Genomic DNA, 24,059 nt, shown 5'->3' with positions numbered 1-24,059 from the left:
TGGCAATATAATGATAATCTTGTTTTAACTGGTTGTTAGTTTCAGCACACAAACTGTGAATAAGGAATTATTTACAACAATTTATGGGTACAGGATAATTCTAATCAAGACTACTGGCATTCTTAGTAGCTTATGGTCATTTTTCAAACTTAAAAGCATATAATAGTCTAGAGAAGAAATCTGGTTTCCAAGTTGTTTGGTATCCTAATCATTCTTATATTGGTTGTGGCCTCTCATGATAAAGACCAGAGTGGACCTGTTAGGATAAGTGAGGTGACATTGAATCAGTGTTTTAACCACAAGCAATTAGCCCAATACAGAGGAACTTATCAGCACAATGCTTTCTGCATTTGCCTCGGGGGCACCAGGCCCAGCTACCACTAGCAGGTGGGATGAGAGGCAGCAGGATTCTCCCAAGCATCCATAGAGAACACAGGGCCTGATTCAACCCCACAAAAGGTAGCAAAAAGGAGCCACCCCCCCCACCCCAGCTTGCTTACTTGTACTTGAGGTGCTGAATGGTGCCCAGACACTGAAAGGTGCCCTTCACCATGATGGCTAGCCGGGTACACAGCGCCTCACACTCCTCCATGCTGTAGTACAGGAGAGAGGAGGTGAGGCAGTAGGCAGGGACTCCCACCCACCTTCCCCACCCTGGGCATCTCTTGCCTGTGAGAGGTGAGGACCACGGCTCTCCCTTCTCTGAGGATGCTCACGATGGTGTTCCACAGCATGCGTCGCGCCTGAGGATCCATTCCGGTGGTGGGCTCATCCTGTGGGGTGGGAGAGAGAGCGGGGCATGTGGACTTGGAGTTGGCCTTTTTGGGTCACTGCAGCCTCTGCCAGCTGACTCCCTTTGAGCAGCCTGGCTGAGAAGGATGAGCTGACAGATACTTTCTCAGCGGTTTCCCAGCTCAGCAAGATGGGAGAAGGGCACCTGGGTGCAGCACTTGGAAGGCTGGAGGTGAATCAGAGTAAAGAAACATGATGTACACCTCTAGATTCCTTCAACCTGAGAGTAGGTTACAGTTGATATAGGCAATGGTAGAATTATCTGTTGAGAGCCACAGCCGAGTCAGAATGAGCCTGGCATATTGCCAGAGGGAATGGTTGAAAGGTGATGCCAGCGAACCATTGAGATGATGATTTGAGTTAAGCTGTATATAATTGCTGTGATGCTGGATTGATTGAGTTGTATATGGACCCTGCTCCGGGAGTAGGGAGGCTCCGGGAATCTGCCTTGGAAATCTGCCCGGTGGAAGGAGTGTGTTCCCGAGTAGTGTGTGTGCAGTGCCGGTGAGAATTGGGGAATAAAGTAGTTGCTGTGGCTTTGTGGTGGCTCGGTTATTTGTGCCCAGCCAGACTGCGGCATTATCCTTTAAAAAGGCCAAAATAAACAAAACAAACAAACAAAAAACCCCACCAAAATGGACAACACAAAACTACAAGTGTGTAAGGAGAGGAAGATAACCCAGGTAACTCTTTGGCTCCCTCCATGTCCTGTGACCCATGCCCTCATGAACCTCAGACTGCAAGGCCCTGGGCCTGCTCCAGCTCTGGGGAGAGTCATGGGAGCCTTGGATCCAGATCAACATGTCTGTCCACAGGTATCCCACACAGACCTCCTCATGCTGAAGTAATTTCCAACCAGACACCAACATTCCCCAGAGGGGACAGAACTTCCCCATGGTGAGCTGTGGCCCTGGAGAGACTTCCCAGCAACTCCTAATCAGACCATGCCTGAAAGCTGCAAACCAAACACTGGGCTGATGGCTCAAAAGGAACCGTGCAGGGTGCAATCCAGATGAAAACAAACTGCCACAGGACCTGGGACACATTTCCCCGACCAGAGAGATGCTGACTTGCTTGGCTCTTAGGGTTGCCCCCCAACTTCCGGTTGCGATGCCCTCACCAGCAACACCAGTGGTGGGCAGCCAATGAGTGCCATGGCTGTGGAGAGCTTCCGCTTATTGCCCCCACTGTATGTGCCCACCAAACGATCAGCATAGAGAGACAGGCCCAGGCTCTGGATGCTCCAGTTTGCAACCTAAAGAAGAGAATGAAAACCCATCTGGAGAGGAGGAACATGGGCACACGGCAGACCTCCATAGTTCAAAGTTTCCCGTTCGCAGATCCCACCCGTCCAGGATGACAGACCCAGTTAGGGTTACCTGCTGGCTCCTGTCCTCTGGCACATGCTTCAGGAGCAGACAGAGTCTCCTTTCCACTCTGTACCTTTGATACCAGTGTGTCTTGGGCAGCTCAACACTCATCAAGGGAGTGAACTTAGGGAAATGAACTTAGGCCTTACAAAGATAGAGAGACCATTTCTTACCATGTCCTAGACTGTGGCTATTGGAAAAGGAAGAATCCTAAGGTCTCTTTGAGAAGATGGTGGGTCCAAGACCCACTGGTTCCACCCCTCAACAGAGTCACACCTAAAGTTTTGTGCAGTTAATGCATACTTACAGAGCACTCACTATGTCAGGCACTGTGCTAGGCACTAGAGAACAATGGTAAACACAACCATCATGCTGTGCTCACAGATGGGGAGCAAGGACAGACAATAGAAATTAAACAGAATGACAGCAGTGTTTTGAGGGAGTTCTACAGGGAACCATGATAGAGGTATATACACGTGCACATTTGCACAGAGGAAAAAACTAAGAAAGTTGATGGAGATGATCGCACCATGCTCTGCCTTCTGCATTTGTTGTACTCTGCCTGGTATGGATACTTCACTGATTTATCAATTGTCCCTCCTGCTAGACTATAAGCTCCATTTTTGAATTTTCACTTGCAAATAGTTTCAAACTTTTAAAAATGTGTAAAAATAAAAGAAATACAAAGAACATTCATCAGCTCCCCCTCTTTCTCATACAAACACACACACACGCACGCACGCACGCACACACACACACATACACATACACACACACTTATTTTTCCTGACCTGTTTGAGGATAAGTCATGGACCTTCATTTCTAAGTACTTCCATGCATAATTCCTAAGAGTAGGGATATTCTCTTACACAATTGTAGTTTGGTTATCAAGGTCAGTAAATTAACACTGTCATGATATTTATCTAATCTACTTGTTCATAGTTCAGTTTTATCAACTGTCCCAATAATGTTCTTCATGTCACCCCACTCCCCCACACCTTGCTTCAGCACATGATGCAGTCTATTGTCTGTAATTCACTCTTTATATCTCTTTAGCCTCCTGTTACAGGAACATTTCCACAGCCTTTCTTTGTCTGTATGTCTTTGATATTTTAAAAGAATATTTTTTAAAAATGGAATGTTCCTTCTTTGGAGTTTGTTTGATATTTCCTCATGATAAGATTCAGATTACACATTTCTAGTAAGGATTCCATATGAGTGAAGTTGTGTCCCTTGGGTATCCTGTTTGGGGCATGAGATGTCCACCTGTCTCTTGTAGATAACATTAATTTTGATCACTCAGTTAATATGTTGCCTAATTTTTCGATTATGAATTGCTCTCCACCCCTTGCAACCAAAAAGCTATCTGTGCAGGTGTTCTTTTAAAACATGTAAATATCCTCTCTCATAAAAAAATTCCCCTAGATTTATTATACATTGGTGATTTTTGTGCAATCTGGTCTTTAATATGGTCATTGCAAAGTCGTTTTCTGACTCCAGAACTTCTTCACACTAATCAGTTGGTGCTCAGCACTTGACTGTAAGCAAGATCCTTCCCTTCTCTTCTATTTATCTAACAGTATCAGACACAAATTCCTACTTTGCCCCCAGTGTTTTACAACCTATCATGATATTTCATTATTTTGATTTTCAGATTGTTCCATATTTGTCTGTGGTGGTCCCTTCAGGATGGCTCCTATGTTCTTGTGACATGTCTCTTCATTTTGCTTCCTACTTTTAGCACAATAAGATGTTCCAGCTTTGGCATCAGTTACTTATTTGAAGAGTCGTGGTTCCCTTTAGAAGGGAATATTATAAAGATCAAAATCTTGGCAGAATACACTCACAGCTATTAGGGTATTCTTCCTTCTTGGCTCTTTCAGAGGACAATAAACACATAACACACCAATATGCACAAGCATATATGTGTGTAAATGTGCACTATACATGAGCCTACCTATATACTTACATAAAAGCATGTAAGTATTTCATGAATTCACAGTGTTAACTCTAACTCCAATCCACCCCCACAGAGCTCCTTCTTGCTTTTCCCCTTTCTGTGTTTGCATTGTTACTTCTTCCATGATGAGAATGTTGGCTCCAAAAACATCAACACATTTATCCATTTACTTAATCCTATATAACACATCTAAAATGGTTTCAGAATTGCTTTTTCTATGCCACTGTAAAAATCTAAAAAGAACTCAGAACTTGAAGTTCTTTGTCCTCACTGCACCCTGCCCAAGACTGAGAATAGCCGAATACTATGTTCGTCAGTTGTATTAGTTCTTCTCCCACATCTGTATGCTTATGATATTTATTTGAAATAAAATTGGGTTTAATTAGCTTCAGTTTATATGCAGTGCTTTTCCCTTCCATTTATACCTTCTTCTCATTCTTTTGATTTAGTTTTATATGTGAATATGTAGAATATTAACATCTGCCAGAAGCTAAAACTATAGAAAGAGATACCCCCAGAGGATTATTATCCCTTCCCTTCTTCCATCTTAACTCCCTCTTGTTCATCACCAAATCCATTCCCATTTTGTGTTCTATTTGTGAAGGTAAACAGACATTTAAATAATCTTTTATTTATTTTTTTTACATAAAAGTAGCATTCTATTAGTTCTCTTTTGCATTTTGATTTTTTCCATTTAACAATATTAGAAATTACTCCCATCATTCACAGAGATCTTCCTTATTCTTTTTTTTTAATAGCTGCACAAGATTTGTTGTGTGCATACCATAAATTCATCAACCAGTCTACTTTGCCTAAACATTTAGGTAATATCCAGTATTTTGCACTATAAATGCAATGAATAACCTGTACATACGCATTTTTTTTTTTTTACTGTGGGATGTGTATTTTCAGGGTGAATTTTCAGAAGTATAACTGCTGGGTTGATAGGTAAGTGTACACATCTTTTTTGATATGAATGTAGGAATTTTTTTTTTCCTACTTTGTTCAGTGCTCTATCCCTGGCTTCTAGATCATTACTTGGCATCCAATAGACACTATAGAGCATTTGTTGGAATGAATAAATGAATGGATAGTATGCTTTAGTTTCCCATCTCTAAATTAACATACTCCATGAAACAGGCTTATGGTTTGCCAAACTCTTATATGGCCACAACAAACCATTATTACCTTCTCAATTTCTTCTGCTGGTACACCCCGAAGCCGGGCATAAAGGTAGAGGTGTTCTCGGCCCGTGAGCAGGTCATCGACTGCATCAAACTGAGGACAGTAGCCCATATTTTGATGGACTTCAGAAATATTGGTTAAAATACTGCAAGAAGAAACAGCAATTGGTGAGTTTCCTACATAGAGAGAATGCCTAGAGATCTGGACTGGAAAGCTTCTCCCAGGGGGATAAGTAGGCTGACTCTTCTTCCTGCTTTGCTTTAGCAATGCACACCAAATGCACACATTTGGAAATCAAAGCAGGGACCTAGCAAAGAGGCAAACATGTGAGAGGTCATCTGTTGTCCTGTCCCATAGAGGCAGGAAGTCTGTTTAAAATTGCAGAGGGCAGCATTTACCCTCTGGAAGCTGAGGACACAGACCAGTTTTTCCTTTATACTCTTTGGTGTGGCAAAGCCAAGCATCAGCACACAGTCATTGCAGACCTAGGGCTCCCAAGAGTCCTTTAACAAGTCCCTATCTAGAAACAACCTAGAGAAAGGACACTTCATCATGGTAATTCTGAACTTGGGATCCAGGGGCTCCAGCAGGGTTATGAACATGCTTCAGGGTTCAGTAAATTCCCTGAAACTTTTTGCAAAAATGTGTGGAGAGAGGTCATGGGAGGTGCTGGTGTATTCTTTTGTATTTTTTAGTACCAGGGATTGAACTCAGGGGCACTCGAACACTGAGCCACATCCCCAGCCCTATTTTGTATTTTTATTTTAGATTTTATGAAACATTTTCACTAAGCAACTCACTGAGTTGCTTAGTGCCTTACTTTTGCTGAGGCTGGCTTTGAACTCTTGATCTGTCTCAGCCTCCCAAACTGCTGGGATTATAGGCATGCGCCACCACCCTGCTGGTGTAATCTTTTGTAGGAAGAGGGTGCAGGGTTTATTAGGTGCTCAAAAGTTAATGACCCCAGAGAAATGAAGGATCACTGACTTATTGCTTCCTAGAACTTTCTAAGAACCTGTGCTAATAGCACTCTTAACAATCACAATTCATTTCCATTTTTCAGTGGATCTCTCATGTACTTTTAGGACCATGCTCTCTGGGAGGCCCCTTCCTCTGCAATGATCTTTCTAGGTTACAGAGTCGTCCTGACATAGGGTCTGAAGATCACCTTCCCTATGTTGGATCAGGGATGTGGCCTGTGAGCTACACCCTGAGGCAGAAAGGGGCAGGGGCACTCACCTCTTGCCTGCTATAGTGGCATCGCCTGATGTCACTGTGGTGTCCCCTGTGAGCATCTTGAATGTGGTTGTTTTGCCTGCACCATTCACTCCCAGGAGACCAAAGCACTAGGAGAAAAAACAGAGCTGGCCTTGCACAGCAGAATAAGAGGGCCTGGAATGTCAGGCTCCAGTGTCGGTGTGTGATCTGGGGGAGGCATTTGAGACCTAGACTGCCAGTACAGAGGCTACTAGCCACATGTGGCTACTGACACAAAATACACCTAGTCCCAATGGACATTGGCCCTATGTGTAAAATACTCTGGATTTTAAAGGCTTAGAATGAAAAAATATGCAAAATAGCTCATCGATACTTTATATTAATTTCATGTTGAAATGATAACACTAGACATATTGAGCAAAATTAAAAATATTATTAAATTAGTTTTATATGCTTTTATTTTTTAATGTAATTATTAGAAAATTAAAATTCACATATGTGGCTCTTGTTAAATTCCTATTGGGTAGCTCTGCTTCAGAGGGGAGGAGTCTTGCATATACTGATTTTCTGAAGCATTTTCATGTTGGTCTGCAGATACCTACCTCACCAGGTCGGATTCCAACACATAGCCTGTCCACTGCTGGGCTGGAGGAGCCTGAATAAACCTGCAAGATCCAGAGAAGCTGAGGTGAGGACTGAGACAGGGTTAGAGCAGGGAGAGCAAGAGCAAGCAGAGAAAGGTTAGTTTGGGAGAAAACCATCAATGCTCAAAGGTTATGGATTGACTTGGGTGTTCACAGAGCAGCTGTAAGCTCTGAGAATTGTGAAGCTGACCCATGCTGTGCAGAAATGGAATGGAGAAAGATCAGTGATGGTCAGCTGAAGGAGCTCTCACTGAGGTTCTGTATCAATATCCAAGGGGAATAGCAGGGTCAAAGCATGTACCTAGATGCTCTTGGAAGACAAGTTATAACACAGAGATGATGATGATGCCACATATTAGGAAAACAGAGTGCTTGAAGAAGCAGATCACTTGCTCTAGAGAAGGAACATGACAACGTTGTGCCATCTGAGGTCCAACTAGTAGCACCTCCTAAGCAACATGCCTATGCCTTTTTCTTTACCTTGGTGAGTTGATTTAGCCTTAAGATATCAGTTTTATCTCCACCACTAGTAATTCTTTGTCTCTCTTCAGCCACATCATCATCTTCATCAACAATAGGCTCCTTGGGGGGCTCAGCAATCCTAGGGGAAGGAAGAGGACAGGATTGGGCTGGGTGTGTGGAGTCCTTGGCACCTGACCTTTTCTCCAGTTCCCTCACTTCTGCTTCCCCTGGACTTCCATCCTCTAGGGCTTTTATTCTAAAAAGTGCTCCTAACAGGAGGTAGGCACAGACAGAGAGGTTGAATGTTCACATCCAGAGTCAGCTCCAGGATCCAGTTCATGCTGGACCTTTGGCAGGTCATGGACCTTTCTGAACCTTTCCTCCTCCAACCACAGGATGGAGAGAAGACTCTATCTCATACAGTTTAGTGAAGATGAGCTCAGCACAGTGCCTGGCACAGAGTAAAGACGCAGGACCTAGAAACTTATTACTAAGACATTTTTTTCTATGTCAACAACTCAATGAAGCTTAGTTGCTGTCTACCAAGCTTTCTATGTTCTTCCACCCACTATGAAACTCAACCTCTTAAAAACTGCTGTCATCTGGTCATCCCATGCCACCAAACCTTCCATCATTCTCCATCAGCTATAGGCTAAAACCAGATTTCCCAGTTGGAATATCAGAGCCCTGTGCTCAGGCCCCCCGGCCCTTCCCACCTGATCATCTCTTGCACTCACTCTTCTATACTACTGGCGCCTGCCCCTGGTCCCTAGCTCATGCTGGCCTTTGCTACCTTTCACATATTCTCTTCCTCCTGCTGTGCTAAAGGAATCCCCCCATCCTTAAAGGCATAGCTTCTTCTCTGAAATTCTCCCTGACTACCAAGGCCTCTAGTCCCCCCATTTTTTCGCTCACTGGCTATATCTAGCCCATCACCAAGTTTTGTCTAAAAATCTTCCTGCTATTTATCCAATCAACCTATTTTTCTCCATCTCCTGATGCCACCATTTCTATCCAGGTCACCATGGTTCTTACCTGAATACCAATATGGCCTTCTGTCTGGTCCCCCTGCTCTAAGTCCTGGTAAGATCACATCACTTCTCTGATTTAAACACCCCCCAGGGTTGTGTGTTGCCCTCAGGCTTGAGTCCCAAGTCATTAAGATGAGAGGGTATTTCATGACAGATCTGTGCCCCTCCAGATTCATCTCCTGTCCCACTTCACCTTTCACAGCTAATCTGAACTCCTACCATTTCATGCACCATTACTTTCTGGGGCTTCTGTATCTTTGTGTGGGCCCTATCCTTGACAAGAGCACCCTTCCTTTCTCCCCTCCCTGGCTCCTTCTTAATATGGGTGTGGCTGGAAACCAGAGGCTGTGACATGCCTTTTTGGTCCTCCTTAGGATCTAAGGCAGGCAGGACCCACTCAACTGTGCTGTCCTCAGAGTGTGATGGTAATGGCTTATTTGGCTGAATAACCCTCTTCTCCACCCCTTCTCACTCATCACAAAGGCCTTTAAAAGATGTGGCCAAAGGCTGGGCTGGGGCTCAGNAAAAAAAAAAAAAAAAAAAAAAAAGATGTGGCCAAAGCAGTAGAGAGGTCTTCAAGGGCTGAGGATCCCAAGAACAATTCTTCACACTGTGTCCCGTAAGTAGAACCAATTCCTGATCATGATTTATCAAAAGTGTTTGACCCATTATTTCTTTCAATCCTTATGACCCTGTGAGTAGAACAACAGATTAATTTGCAATGAATCAATTTCCTATGGGTCAAAACCTTAAAAAATACACAAAAGAGCAAGTCCAATGGCCGGGTATGGTGACACCAGTAATCCCAGTGACTTGGGAGGCTGAGGCAGGAGGATGGAGCCAGCCTTAGCTGGCTCAAACCCAGCATCAGCTACTTAGCAAGGCCCTAAGCAACTTAGTGAGATGCTATCTCTAATAAAATATAAAACAGGACTGGATATGTGGTTCAGTGGTTAGGCACCCCTGTACAAAAAATCAATCATCAATCCCTGATACCAAAAAAAAAAAAAAAAAAGGCAAGTCCAAACTTGGAATCTTTATTTACATGTGACTAGAATTAGTCTGAGAGAGGAAATATTAAGAAACAAAACACTGGCCAGGTGTAGTGATACACACCTGTAATCCTAGCAACTCAGGAGGCTAAGGCAGGAGGATGGTAAGTTTGAGGCCAGCCTCAGCAATATAGTGAGACCTTTCTCAAAATAAAAAAGAAAAGAACTGGGGAGGTAGCTCAATGATCAAGTGTCCCTGGGTTTAATCCCCAGTACAAAAAAAAAAAAAAGAGAGAAGAAAAAGAAACAAAACACTGTCAGGAAATTTTGTTAGGGAGGGCCCAGTGATTGCAAAGCCAGTAAAGGTCCGGATTACAGAGGAACCTGGGTTGCTGCTCAAAATGAGGTAGGAGCTGGCAAGGCCTGGGGGAAGAGCCTAGGGAAGATGGGCTGAGCTGGGTTGGGGCCGTGGTCAGTTGACCCAGCCATTAAGAAGTCCTGGTAAAGTTAGAGTTAGCAGCTATTATCCAGCATCCAGGGAGGGAGGGTGAATCATTGCCCCTCACCCTTCACAGGCTCCTGGCTGCACTCATGGGGCACGTAGCCCCTATATTACTCCCCATATTCTCTCTGTCCTATGGTAACCCCACTCAAATTTCTAATTAGCAAAAGGGTATACTTTGTGTTTTCTCAAAATTATTTCCTAATTCTTTGGATGCTTTTTTAACCATTGTTATTTGCAATGCTATTGTCTAATTTCAAATGAGTATGTGGTAATTAAATGAGAAGATTAAAATAAAGAATTAAAACTAGTGACATCTATTTTAAATAGTTTAAAGTTGAGACTTGGCTTCAATTCTAATATGCCTATTTTAACCCATCTCTTCCTGTGTTATTTAGAATAAGCCGGGCCTTGAGAATGTAAAAAAAATCATCATGGAGTGGGACTCCTGAGGAAAGAAATGACCATATCAGTATGAATTTCAGTCCAAGACACACTGAGCTGCCCGCTGGAACCCCCAGGTGCAGCAAGGGCATACCATCTGGTGAAGAAGAAGTGTTTCTGGACGAGGAGGTTCAAGAGGAAGTACACCACCCCTTCTGCTGCCATGGCAATCAGGTTCTTCCCAATCAGGTCCCACTGGAATGGATTTGGGGAGTGCTCCTCACCTGGAGATTTGAGGCCACTGAACATCAATAGGGTTTGAGTCTGTGTCAGCTGCCCCAGGTACCCCCTAAAAACCTGGCTACAATAGGCCCAACTGGACCAGGCCTCATGCAAGGGATTAAGAGCCAAACATGAGTCTCATCTTGGCTTTCAAGTCAAAGAGGGAGAGAGTAAAAACCTGCCCTCTGCCCCTCCTGTGACTCCTGAGCCATGAGAACAGAGGCACCCTAATCCCTCCTGGGTGGCAGAATAAACCCAAGCCAACACAGTGCCTTTCCACCCCAGCCCAGGGTACAGATATGATTGTATCCTGCAATCCTCTCTGCCTCAATGGATCCAGGGCCTGTGCTCCATGGACCTTGAATGCCACCCACCAAACCGGGCATAGACGTCTGTCACAGCCTGACTCAGGGCCAGGTCAATGAGGCCCCGGCCCAGGCAGAAGTGGGGGAAGATAATGAGCAGCTTCCTCAGCATGGCGTTGAACCTGAGTAGCGTCTGAAACAGAAGGACAACTGTTAGATATAAGGGCTGATGCTGCCTACCCTGTCCTGAGCAGGTGGGCTGGGATGCCCTCTCAGGGTGGGAGCAGAGGAGGTCTGCAGGAAAAGGACTTCCAGCTAGACTGGCCACAGGAGGGATTGGTCAGGCAGGATGCAGAGGGTTTGATGTAGACATCCTGAAGTACTTACTGGAGGTGCCTCAGGACTAGGCCACGGAAGTAATAATAAATTCGTGACTAATCAATGCCTGGGGCTCCCTGTGTCATTCTTGTGGGTAGGAACTGATACCTAGCCCAGCAGCATTTTCTGAATATTTATTGTGCTCAGTGCTATGTGGGCACTGGGGCTAACTGTAAAGAACATGCACATTGCTTTCCTTAATTAACCCTCCATGACTCCATGGACTACAGCAATAATCCATGGAGAAGCAGCGGCCCTGATGCTGTCTCTTTGGGCAGCTCTTCTGAAGACTTTCTTTGCCATGTGTGGGAGTCCTCCAAGATGCCTGTTGCCAGAAGATGCAGCAGCTGCTAGGAGTGTGACTGGGGTCTCCCTCCCTCCCTCCCTCCCTCCCTTTCTCTTCTCTTCTCTTCTCCTCCTCCCTCCCTCCCCTCTCTCCCTCTCTCCTCCCTTTCTCTCCTTCTCCCCCTCTCTCTCTCCCTCTCTCTCCTCCCTCTCTCCCTCTCTTCCTCTGTACTGGGGATTGAATCTAGGGGCATTCTACCACTCAGCTATATCCCCAGACCTTTGTATTTTTTATTTTGAGACGTGTATGGACAGACTGACCTCAAACTTGGGATCTTCCTGCCTCAGATTCCCAAGTGACTAGAATTACATGCTTGTGCCACCAGGCCCAGTGGCATTTGCAATTTCTGACACCTATAGTTCTTAGCAGGAAAGGATGTTCTTTTCCCTTGTGCTCTCTGACAAGATCCCTACCCTTCTTTAGAGAGTCACTCAAGCAGTCCCCTCTCTCTTAGGCTTCCTCTGATTCCTGGGTTAACTATCCTTTCCTCTCTTACCACATTCCTGGGATTATTTCTTTTTTTAATGCACCTACTTTCTCCACTTAAATACCTTGGTTCCCTAAATACCTTGTACAATGGTTAGCTCATTGTAGGTACTTTATGATTCATTAAATAGGCTAATACTATTCTACTTACTCCAGGCCTGATTCAAGTTGAAAATCCCCCATAAGATGCTTCTAATCCCTGCAGCCCAGCTCTCTGGCCCACTCTGATCTGTAGTCTTTTACATTTCTTGCTCCTTTGATGTTCTCTCGAACACTGTATTATGGACTACCATATATCATGGCTTTTGTCAGTTGCTAACTTTGATGTGCAGCTTGTTTCCTTGCTGGAACAGGAACTCCTGGGCATAGGATGAGTGAGTCACACTTGTTTCCATTCACATATCTGTCACATGGTGTTCACCTAGTAAATGCCTCCCAACTAAGCAATGATAGCAGCTACCCTAAGAGCCTCATGTGGGATACTGGAAATTTCTGTAGCATTTATTGATCAAGTAAGCAGCTTTTATGGGAAGAAGAGTGCTTAGTAAATGGCTAAGTGCTCAATATGTGGCTGAATATGACTGCAGGAGGGAGAATGTTCTGAGTTCCTTTTAGCTTGCTATTTAATTATTCTGAAATAACACACCCTCTTAAGACAGTGGGCTGTGAGCCTGTGGCAAAAACAGCTCTGATGAGCAGCATTTTCATCCACCAGGTATGCAGGCCCTCTTCTAGCTCTGTGTTCTTATCCATGTCCCTCTGGTTTGTGATCTGCCATATTTCTATTATTAATGGCACAGGTGGGTTAATTCCTGGCTCAGTAGCCACAGAAAACCTCACTAGGTCTGGGGGAAAGTGGCTCTTAGGAGGTCATGGGAGGTTAGCTTAGGGCCTCAGCACAGACTTACCCTCTGTTTTCCCAGCAAGGGCACAGTGCAGATATGCTGGCTGGTGCCCACCCCTTGGACTGTGAAGAATTCATGAGGAAAGGAAGGGCTATCGAAGTGCCTGAGGATACAGGGACACCAGCAAACCTGAATGCTCTGAGGACAGCCATGAAAGGACTCAGACAGAGCAGGTAGGAGTGTGGAGTAAAGGCAGCCTTGTAGCTACTGCCACTTCTTTTAGGATTCAGCTGGCCATTTCTTTCTGGAAGGGAAAGTCAGAGGGTATGGACAGGACAAGTGGACTTCGTAGCTCAAAACATTTGAGTCATTCAGGACCATGATTTCCTAATCCTGTCCTAGGGATTAACAGGTGCAGGACAGTACATGGTATATGTTATAATTTGCATAAGAAGTGGGAGAAAGAATATTTATATATTTACTTTATGTCTCTAGAACACATTAGAAACTTGAATAAGGTTTCCTCTGGAGAAGGAAACTGGGTGAATCAGAAACAGGGGTAGAAAGGAGATTTTTTCATTATATGTCTTTTGTTCCTTTTACATTTTGAAATCACCTAAATGTGATACCTACCAGAGTCAGTGTGTGTGTGTGTGTGTGTGTGTGTGTAGGAAACTTAACAAACCTAACACTCACAGTCCCAGAGGAAACTTTCTTGAAAGGGATATGAAAATCTAAAAAGTCAGGGTCTTAGCAGTCATTTATAGCTTGCAGAATAGGCTTAGAAAATGCAACATTCAGAGCATGCAGATCAGCAAGAAGAAAGGCATGCTGGGAGGGAAAGAAGACAACAATGCTGGTCTAAGCACTGAGCATCTGCACATGCAGTGCTTGCCCATGGCTCTGCTTGGCCATTGCATACTCTCTAGTACGCAATATACTCTTAATCAAATAGTATACTCTTAATCAAATAAAGATGCCAAGAAAGTCACACTCACCCGGTTACTCTCAAATAATTCCAAGATGAAGGTGATGGCACTGCTGTTGATGCCGATGAATAGATTAGCACAAGACAAAGCCACATAGGCTGTGCTGGGGACGTCAAACAGGAAGGATGCTGGGTACATCATGGGAATGACCGCCCATCTGTGTGAAATGGCAATACCATGGGAAGTGTTCCAATTGTCATCCTATCAGCTGTACCTAGATAGGATGTACTCCCCTCATGTGTGAGGTGACACATTTGAATGGCCAGAGTCCCAGGGGGAAAAAAAGAGATGCTCCATCCCTAAGTTCTATGCCTCATCTTTAAATGAAGATCATAAGGCCCATCCTGACCATCTCATGGGTCATGTGAGGAGCAAATAACAGTGGCTGTGTGTGTATTTTGTGAAACACAATACACAGGAGGGTTCTTCACCCTGCAGTGCTTCTGGCTCTAGTCTGGATCAGCAAAGCAAAGCTGAAGGTCCCCAGCAGCTCATCATCACCGTTCATAGTTCCCTGGCTTCTGAATTCCCCTTTTCCAAGAGAGATGAATGGAAACCATTGCTCTGGTAAGATTTTACTGGCCCACATAGGAAGGGCAGGGATCATTATTTCCATTTTTCAGATGAGGAAACTGGGCCCCACATGGGTTGTTTACTTGTCCATAGTTACACCCACAGAAAGAGGTAGGCCTGGGATATAAAGTTGCATGATGGGCTCTACAACCAGCTGGACTTGAATCTCTGTCACCCTCTAGCCTGACTCAGGAGCAGCTTTCCAGCTGGAGTTTTCTATTATGTGAAAAGAACCCCTGGGCAGTACAGATGGAAGCACAGAGATGGGCAAAGTGGCCATAGATGACTCAGGGTTGTGGAGGAACTGGGGAGTGACCAATTCCCAGACTCCAGACAAGGCCACAGTGGGAGTGGAAGAAGAGTCAGACTATGTGGATCCCTTACCAATGTCCCTAAATGGACTGGCCTTAGAAATACCTCTATTGGAAAAGTCAGAAACAGAAGCCAGATTCCTGATTAGCAGATGCAGACCCTGCTAGGGACTGGACACTAACCCTGTGCATCTACCACTGCTGGAAGTCCCACCCCACCCCTGGCTTCCCTTTGGTGCCATTAGTTAGGAGCCCAAATGACTTACCCATACAGCATGAGCAGAGCAATAAGGGCAGGAAGATTGCTTGGGGATGTGTAGGCTTTCTTCTGAAACCCCACGAAGATGCCTACCACCAGTCCTGCACTCACTGCATAATTCATCTTGAACAGAGAAGATAGCAAGTCATGAACAACTAGGACCTGTTTCATGGTCTGTACAATGAGGGATGGGACCAGGCTCCTCCAGATCTTAGGGTCTGGGGTTGACTTCATCTGTCTAAACAGTTCCTAGTCTTCCTGCTGTCTCCTTCCCCCAGGGACCTTCAGTCTGTATCTATGAGATGAATTAATTGTAACATCCAACTGGATCTGTCACTCTTTCTAATTAGTCACGAAGCCCCACTGATGCTACTTTCTAAGCACATCTCTAGAATTCAGAAAAACTTAAAAAATAGTCATTGATCTCACAAAGCTCAAATAGATGATGACACCCTTTTAAAAAAATGCAGTCCTGAAGCCATTAGGTCAGACACAGGAAGGTGGGCACTCGTGGTAGGGTTAGGTCTCAAACAGGATGAAAACCAGAGGAGGGTGAGGAGGGCACCCACAGAGGGTTCCAGGGAGAGTGCTTGAGCCCCAAGGGGAAGGAAGGTGTTCTTCCAGGGGGCTGAGCTGGTGTGGAGTATTAGAGCCAGGACTGAAGGAAGAGGAGCTCCACAGAGCAGCAAAAGCAGGGAGAGGGGGTATCCATGCAGGGAGGGGTGGTGGTAGAAATGGGGCACTTACTTGTTACTTACAGGTAATAAACTCTGATAGGTAAATGATTTGGGGTGATAAAAGCCAGTTTCTCACTCTTGGAGAAGGGAGTTATAAATGCAGAGACAGAAAACTAGAATGAGCCTCTGGTGTTGGACTGGAGCTAAAGGTTTTGGTGAGCATAGAGCTTAGTGTGCAGAGACTGAGGTATACAGATGTAAGTATGTGGATGGCTGTGGACATATATAACGTATCTTCCCTGGGTCTATCTACTGAGAAGACCTGGTTCCAATGACACTTTAGTGGCAGTGAACAAATCTGGCACTCAGATCTTGGTCTCTGAGGGCCACTTTCCCCTGAAATGAACCAGGGCCCTTTGGGGAGATGGTTGGTTCTGGGAAGGGGTGGCCGAAGGACAGGGTAAGCTTGGAGCATCTTGTGGTGCCAGGGAGCAGTGAAGTGCTCAAGGAGGATGTAGACATAGTGAAGAAGGCACAGAGGCCAGCTTGAAGGAGCTTTCCCTGCCACACTTGAGACAATCTTCATATTAAGCTAAGTAATGATGGTATGGAGTTATAATCCATCAATTAACACAGGACCCATGACTACATACAATTATATATAAATAAGTAAATGAACAAATGGAAAGTTTGACAACAAACAGGATATTTTCACATATTCAAAGTACTTCTCAAAATTTTTATCAATTATAAAGAGAAAGAGAATAGTTCTGACAGTGGAGAGTAGTTCTGACAGTAGACACCTTCTTAAGTGAAAAGGTAAACATCCTCAGTAATAGGACAACTTAAACCAGAAGCAAGCTGATAAGATGCAAAAAGAACCCAGCTTCCATTTCATGACACTGCTGCCTGGGACACTCTGCCTCACAGGGAAGGCTCAGGCAAACCCAGATTAAAAGATGTTCTGCAAAAGAAATGGCCTGTAATCTTCAAAAGGACTAAGACCACGAGTATTAAGGAAAAAAGAGAAACTAACTGTACCAGGCTAATGGAGACTAAAGAGACAGGACAACCAAATGCAAGGCAAAATTCTGAGCTAGGTCCTTGTCTAAAAAAGATGTCATTGGTGCAATTGGTAAAACTTGAGTGGGGTCCAAGAAACAGGTGGCAGTGGTGCCCCAGCACTGGTTTCCTGAAGTTGACAGTTGTGCAGTGGTTGAAGGGGGCAAGTCCTGATTTGCAGGAGATAAATATTGAAGATGCTGGTGTGTGTGTGTGTGTGTGTGTGTGTGTCAGAAAGAGAGAGAGAAGTGGGGGGAGAATCTTGTAAAGAAGTTGCTCCCAAATGACCCAGATAAAAGTTTTACACTGTACTTGACATTTTTACATAAGCCTTACATTTCTTTTCAACATTTAAAAGAAAAGGAGATGACACATATAAAAAGATAGGATTTAAAACACCACAGATGTGCTAAGTGACTGATATAAACAATAATTGTTCATTTGACGATGACCCCCAGGCGTGTTTTTTTTCTTTTTACCACTGGCTAATGAGGGTGATTCTGTTATCTGGCAGTTCAGCCAGGAAACCTGCCTGGATCTGCCCACATGAGAAGTAGGCAAATAATAAAAAAAGAAAAAGCAAATTTTATGCAACTCTTTTTTTTTTTTTCTGTTTGAATTTTATACAGCTTCTTCTCTCCAGCTTGATCAAACTGCATACAATTCATATTTACTTTTTCCATCATTTGCCTATTTCTTATGTGGGAAGGTGGCTAGATCCAGCCAGGTGGAATCCAGGAAGGCTCTCTGGCCTGGCTGCTGGTAACAGATTTCTGAAATTCAGCACTACAGATTCTGAGATTCAGATTCCAGGCCAGCTTTAAAATTCTAAAGCATCAGGAAGCCTGCCAACACCATACCCAGTGCACTATCTTCTCTCTTCTAACCCTTCAACAGATGGACTAGGGTCTACGTTGTCAGTATGGCTTCCACTCCAGATGGCCACTGTGTCCTTCTAGCTGTATCTTTCTATAGGCCGAGTCCTCTCTCTGTAGACACACACACATAGGTCAACTCCAAGTGCAAATGGTATTCCTCATCTTTTAAAAGTGAAAATATATATATGTATATCTCAGCACTTTAATAAGTAGCTTCTCAGGGCAGGAGAGCCTGGATCCTTTCATGTTAAAATCTCAGGGCCACTGTAACCTCTGCCCAAAGAGAAGCCTGCAGCTTCTGAGTTCCTATGCGCTTGTGTTTTTTTTCACGCAGATGGAAAAGAAAGGAAAGAATTTAAACACTACTGAAAATTTCTAGCTTTGAATGTTAAGTGAGAGCTGCTTAATTAGTTGAGTCAGATTAAAGAAATCATGTCTTCAGGAATCCTAATTTTCAGTATTATTGTCAAAAGCCACAGAGAGGGTCACTTGTACTGTCCTCTACAAGATGCTACTTCTGGCCTCTACCAGTTGATGTGTCATCTGGTGGAGCTCCCAGTGGTCTTAGGATGCTGAGATGAATCAAATGTGTCCTCATATTACTGAGGACACCCAGAAGAGATGAGTTGTTGTTTTCTGTCTCTCCTTTTTTTGCTGTATTGGGGATTGAACTCGGGACCTTGTACATGCAAAGCAGGTGTTCTACAACTGGGCTACACCCCAGCCCCTGGTTGGTGTCACAATGATCCTTGCTATATTATAACTAGGCCTTTGCTACCAATAAGTTCTGACCATGTGGCCTGTCATAAAGTACCCCATTCTAATTCCTTCCTGTTCCCAGAAACCTTGGTTGTAAGCAATGTGGTAGTCCATTGTTGCTCTGATAATTTTTTCTTATTTTCCCTAAAGTGGTGGCTAATCTGATATAGTGAAGGTCTGTCTGGTAACTTTGGGGAAGCAAAATAAAGCTCCTGGGTAGAGTTTCCAGATTTGCAAATAAAGATACCAAATGCTCAATAAGCTTGAATTTCAGATAAATGGCCACTAGTTTTTTTAGTATAAATATGTCCTATGCAATATTTAAAGTGGGATATACTTACACTAAAACTTTACTTATTGTTTGTTTGAAATTCAGATTTAACTGGGCATCCTATATTCATCTGGTGAACCTCTAAGGAAGTTCTACTTTGGAGTTTTTGGGAATGAGGTGGGATTTAAGAAGGAGATTTTGGGTGAAGAACCCCTTGGTCCATTCCCACATCCAAACTATTTTGGGGAAAGCCAGACTCCTGCCTGAAGTGCAGTGACTGGGTCAGAAAACCCCTTAGTGCAGGACACAGAGCCCTCAGTCCATAGTTGTGAATTTGTGATTCACAGCCTTCCTCAGCTCTGGGATCCAAAGCCTTTCTAAGATGATGTCAAGGGACAGTAGCACACAAAGCCATTAGCTGAGCACCTTCCAGCAGCCGGGACAGTGCAAGAACCCCTCCATGTAGTATCTCTTCTGTCAGAGCACACTTGAGTGCCACCTTGGGCCCAAGAAGGTGAGGGAAGGCCTGACACTTACAATGTCCCAGAGGAAGTTGGTCATCCAGTAGGTGATGGCACTCACTCCACTGACAAACTGGAGGTGCTTGGCTTTATTCATCCTTTCCTGAATCAAGTAGAGGACAAAGCTGGCTGGGACAAAGGACATGGCAAAAATCACACAGATGGCAACGACAGCATCCACTGATGTGGTCAGCCTGCAGCAGGACGAGAGATACAGGGAGAGAAAGGTGAAGAAACAGGAGCATAAACAGGAGAAGATGCACGGCAGGCACTGGCAGTCCTTACCCAACCCAGGTAATGGCCTCCAGACTCCCAGTCCCCAGCCTGAAGCTTGTCATTCCCCTGAACTGTCTTAATCAGTCTGGGTCAAGGTTAAAGGGATATTTGTAGGCTGCCTTTCTGTTTCATCATGTGAGCATTTCTAGACAACCCCCCCACCATTTTTTTTTTGAGACAGAGAGAGAGAGAATTTTTTTATTTTATTTTTTTTAGTTTTTCGGTGGACACAACATCTTTATTTTTTTAATGTGGTGCTGAGGATCAAACCCAGTGCCACGCACATGCCAGGCCAGCACGCTACTGCTTGAGCCACATCCCCAGCCCAACCCTTCTTTTTATTATGTTTTTAAAAAAAATTTTTTTTAGTTGTTGATAGACCTTTATTTATTTATACATGGTGCTGAGAATCGAACCCAGTGCCTCACACATGCCAGGCAAGTGTGCTACCGCTGAGCCACAGCCACAGCCCTTTATTATGTTTTAATACTATTTATGGTTATAGAAATCAAAATTTGTATTAATCTTATATACTACAAAACTCTTGTTAGCACAAATAATTTATGTGTATAATCTCTTGAGTTTTTATATGGACAGTTATATGGCTTTTTAACAAAAGAAATAAATTATTGTGTTCAATCACATTTTGGGGAAATGTTCATAATGTAAACAAGTCAAAAGAGAACAGGCAAGCTATACAGGAGCTAGGCTCTATTCACCCTTTCCTGGACCAAATAGAAGGCATCTGGCTAAGGGGGTGAAACCCAGCCTGAACTTTATGTACAAGCCACAGTCCCTGTGCAGAGCTGTGCCCACCTGCAGAGAGGAGCATCTGTACACAAAGGCACCATGTGCCAAAATCACAACCTGACTTGATAAGAGCCCTATATACCACATAGAACCATGACCGGATGGGAGCTCAAAAATGCTTACAGGCAATACCTTAAATTAGGTAGGGTTATAGATGATAAGTTCTTAAAACTTTATTATCTAAATTTTATTTAATGAACACATATTATTTTATAATCACAGAAAACTATTCTTTCAAAATCTATATTTGAACAGCTTGGCAGGAGGTATGGAAACTTGGGCTGAGTGAGAATTTAACATAGGACAGTTCAGAACCCAGGGAGTGTCCAGAGAAAGGCATCAAGGCCCAAGAATTAGCAGACACTCTGGGCATGTTCAGCAGTACTCAGGGTATACTGGGTAGTTAAATGAACTTCCCAGGAGAAGTGTGCACTAATAAAGACAGTCCCAGAAATTCCTCCTGCACATAGTTCTCAGAAAGAGCAAATAGGGCACAGTGCACAAGGTGGATGTTTTTACCAAGTGCAGCTGTGCCTCAGAGCCTAAGCTTGAACAAGACAGATATGTCGACAGCTCCAAAGTATGACCACCTGAGGGAATTAGCAGAGTCTTGGATGATCATGCCTGGGAGAGGAGAGGTTCACTGAGCCTTCTCAGCCTCTGGCAATCATTTTGCATGCTGGCAAGGAGAACATCTGGGTAGACTGCAGGAGCAACTTGTTATCAAAAGCCCAAAGGGAATGGAGTGAAATACAAGTCTACTTTCCAAATAAATATGGAGGAGAAAGCATGGCCAAGCAGTTTGGTCCATGAAGCATTTACATTGCCATCCAGCCCTGCCCTTCATGATTGTGAAAATCCAAAGAGTAGAGGAGGTGACCAAAAAGTTGTGAGGCTGGGGGCCACGGTGGCTTACACTGTGATCTCAGAGAGCTGCTCCTTTGTGAGGTTCAGTGGCTGGCTTATGACGGTGATTCCATGGTCCTCAGGATTCCTGTCCTTGTGCAGACTGGCCCGCAAGATGGCATTGTGGGCCACATTCAAAAAGCTGACCAGGGCATGCCAGCCTTTGTTGTTAAACCACACCTAGAGGGCAGAGGTGGCCTTTGTTAGGCTGTGCCACAACCTGACACCCGAGACTGGCACTAACAAGGGCTGCTTAAAGCAGAATTAGCAACAGGAAAAAGAAGGTGAGGATGAGGCAGGGTTTGGCAGCTGGGAGACATTCCATAAGATTTCAGCAAGAGGAAGGATGGAATTTAATTATGCTGGAAAAACAACAATAAAATAACAGATTCACATCACATGATTTTCTACCTCTATGGCATATTACACAGGTCCAGTACCTTAATATTGTCTTCAGTTTCAAGATATTTAAGGAAATCAGACATTTCTTTAGAGGCCTCTCTGGTGATAGGACCCTAGATAACCATAAAAAACAAGCAAGAGGGTTCTGTTTTATTTTGTTTGTCTGTGACACTCATGATAATTTCTATTTCAAATCTCCAATCTGTTTACATACCCCGCTCACGTTCATCATCTGGCCAAGTTCACTTAAAAAACCAACAAGATCTTCCCCAGTGATGAGGAGCACTGGGAGTTTTCCTCCAATGGAAATTCCTCCATATCTACAAGGCAACAAGGAATCCTCAGATCCATGCAAGGAACCTCATACCTCCTTGTGACTCTCCCAGCTTCTGTAGGAAAATGCGTACTTCAGGGGGTATTTTCTGGACTAGCAAGCAACACTGCGTCCCTTTGCAAACTAATGTTTTTGTTTCTGTTTTTTTTTTTTTTTTTTTGAGACAGGGTATCACTATGTTGTCGAGGCAGGCCTCTAACTCCCAGGCTCAAGACATCCTCCTGCCTCAGCATCCTGAATGCTCCACTGTGGGCATGTGTCATCACACCCAGTTATAAACCAACTGTTAGCTCTTCCCCATTGCTGCTCCAAGGTGAAGGCTGGATCTCACCCTTGATATAGGGCCCTTCTGAGGTTGGCTTCTGCTATTCTCCAACTTCAGCGCTCCTCAGAGCTTCCCTTGAGGGATGTGTTCCAGCCATGCTGAATCTCTTCCAGAGCTCCAAAAGGTCTGGGTCTCCCTTGGGTCTCCCTGCCTTGCTTCCCCGGCTGTTTTCTTTTTCTGAGCATCTGGCCAATTCCAACTTGCCTTTTAACTCTCTCTCTTCCCTCTTTGATGTTTTCCTGACTCTCCTCCACCCCCACGTTTGTCCTTCATGTATTTGTGGTTCCACTGCATGCACTTTATCTAAATGGGGCCAAGCACTGCTGTTCCTGTCTTAATGCCTGTTAGCCCGCCACAGCTTCGGCAGCACCCACCAGCCTGCCTCTTGCTAACTTCTTAACTGGGATCCTGGTCTTTGGCTCCATCCTCCATACTGCTCTGTCTCAAGTGATCAAACTGAATGTGTCACTCTCTGGTTTAAAACTCTTCAATGGGTCAGACACAGTTGCACACACCTGTAATCCCAGAGGCTTGGGAGGCAGAGGCAGGAGGATTGTGAGTTCAAAGCCAGCCTCAGCAATTTAGTGAGGTGCTAAGCAACTCAGTGAGACCCTGTCTAATAAAATACAGAATACACCTAAGAATGTGGCTCAGTGGTCGAGTGCCCCTGAGTTCAATCCCTAGTACCTTCTACTCCAAAAAAAAAAAAAGTCTTCAATTCAGGATAAAAGCCAAATTTGACAGAACAAAATAAATTCCCTGGTAAAGCAAAGCAGAGGAGGAAATCCTTATTTCTCAGGATCTAAAATTGCCCCTTCACTCCCACTTTCTGCTTCAGTGGAGGTATTCCAGTTCCCTCTAGTGGAATTTCTAAAAGTTGAATTTCACTTTATAGTCTAGAAGCTACCCAGGAAAGGTAGTCAACATCACCCTTGCACCCATTCCAGAGGCCTAGTCCCTGAGGGAGTGACAGCTCACTCCTAAGTACTCCTTGAAGATTCTCCAAGTCTCTGGAACCACATGAGCCTCTAGGATGGTTCAGGAATGGGGTGAATTCTAGGGCTGGACTAGACCCTCTAAGACCTAAAATGAATAGACCAAGGGAAGTTCAGGCTTATAATCTGAGATTGTATTTCTTATAACAGTCTCTTACCTCTGTTCGTTGACCCAGAATTTGCTCTTTAAGCTGAAAGCCAAAATAAAAATCAAGCAATAACTATCATAAGTATGACAGTATTAATTTTCCTTCCCAAATAATCATTGGGATGTTTCAGTCTTTAGGACCATTTTAGCAATTTCTGATATCCAGTGTGGAAGCCACCCAGCCTGGAGGCCAAGTCTGGAAACACACAGAGAAAGGACTAATGTTTTTCGCCACTGGATCCCCCAGTCCCCTAGCATGCTGGACTTTCCAAATGGACACATAATCAGCTCACATGTCAGGCTGGTGTACCCAGTGTAGACCCAGAAAACATGGCAATGACCATGCCAGTGTGGAGTGAGGGCTATAGCCCTTACTGTTTT

At 44.3% G+C, this 24,059-nt stretch overlaps 2 protein-coding genes and 1 long non-coding RNA gene across 3 annotated transcripts in view; 1 reads left to right on the top strand and 2 right to left on the bottom strand.

Annotated features, from left to right (window-relative positions):
- Positions 1-24,059, bottom strand: part of Gclm (glutamate-cysteine ligase modifier subunit) — a 262,266-nt gene that overhangs the window by 58,988 nt on the left and 179,219 nt on the right. The window lies entirely within an intron of this gene.
- On the bottom strand, positions 664-22,296 carry LOC107155049 (retinal-specific phospholipid-transporting ATPase ABCA4). Its single transcript, XM_048814417.1, has 13 exons — positions 22,091-22,296; positions 21,915-21,989; positions 21,485-21,654; positions 19,499-19,676; positions 15,322-15,437; positions 14,181-14,328; positions 11,197-11,320; positions 10,695-10,824; positions 7,650-7,770; positions 7,128-7,190; positions 6,547-6,653; positions 5,311-5,452; positions 664-2,047 (listed from the first exon to the last, which is right to left on the bottom strand). Exons 1-13 carry the CDS (start codon positions 22,106-22,108, stop codon positions 1,874-1,876), a joined length of 1,566 nt encoding a protein of 521 aa, XP_048670374.1. The 5' UTR covers positions 22,109-22,296; the 3' UTR covers positions 664-1,873.
- Positions 5,344-10,686, top strand: LOC125620123. Its single transcript, XR_007351701.1, has 3 exons — positions 5,344-5,474; positions 7,120-7,213; positions 10,555-10,686. It is a non-coding gene; the product is annotated as an uncharacterized LOC125620123 (long non-coding RNA).

The sequence above is a fragment of the Marmota marmota genome, unplaced genomic scaffold (genome assembly GCF_001458135.2).
Source record: "Marmota marmota marmota unplaced genomic scaffold, marMar, whole genome shotgun sequence".
In the NCBI taxonomy this organism is placed as follows: domain Eukaryota; kingdom Metazoa; phylum Chordata; class Mammalia; order Rodentia; family Sciuridae; genus Marmota; species Marmota marmota.
The sequence above is the reverse complement of the archived record's forward strand: the minus strand, read 5'-3'. Positions and strand labels throughout refer to the sequence as shown.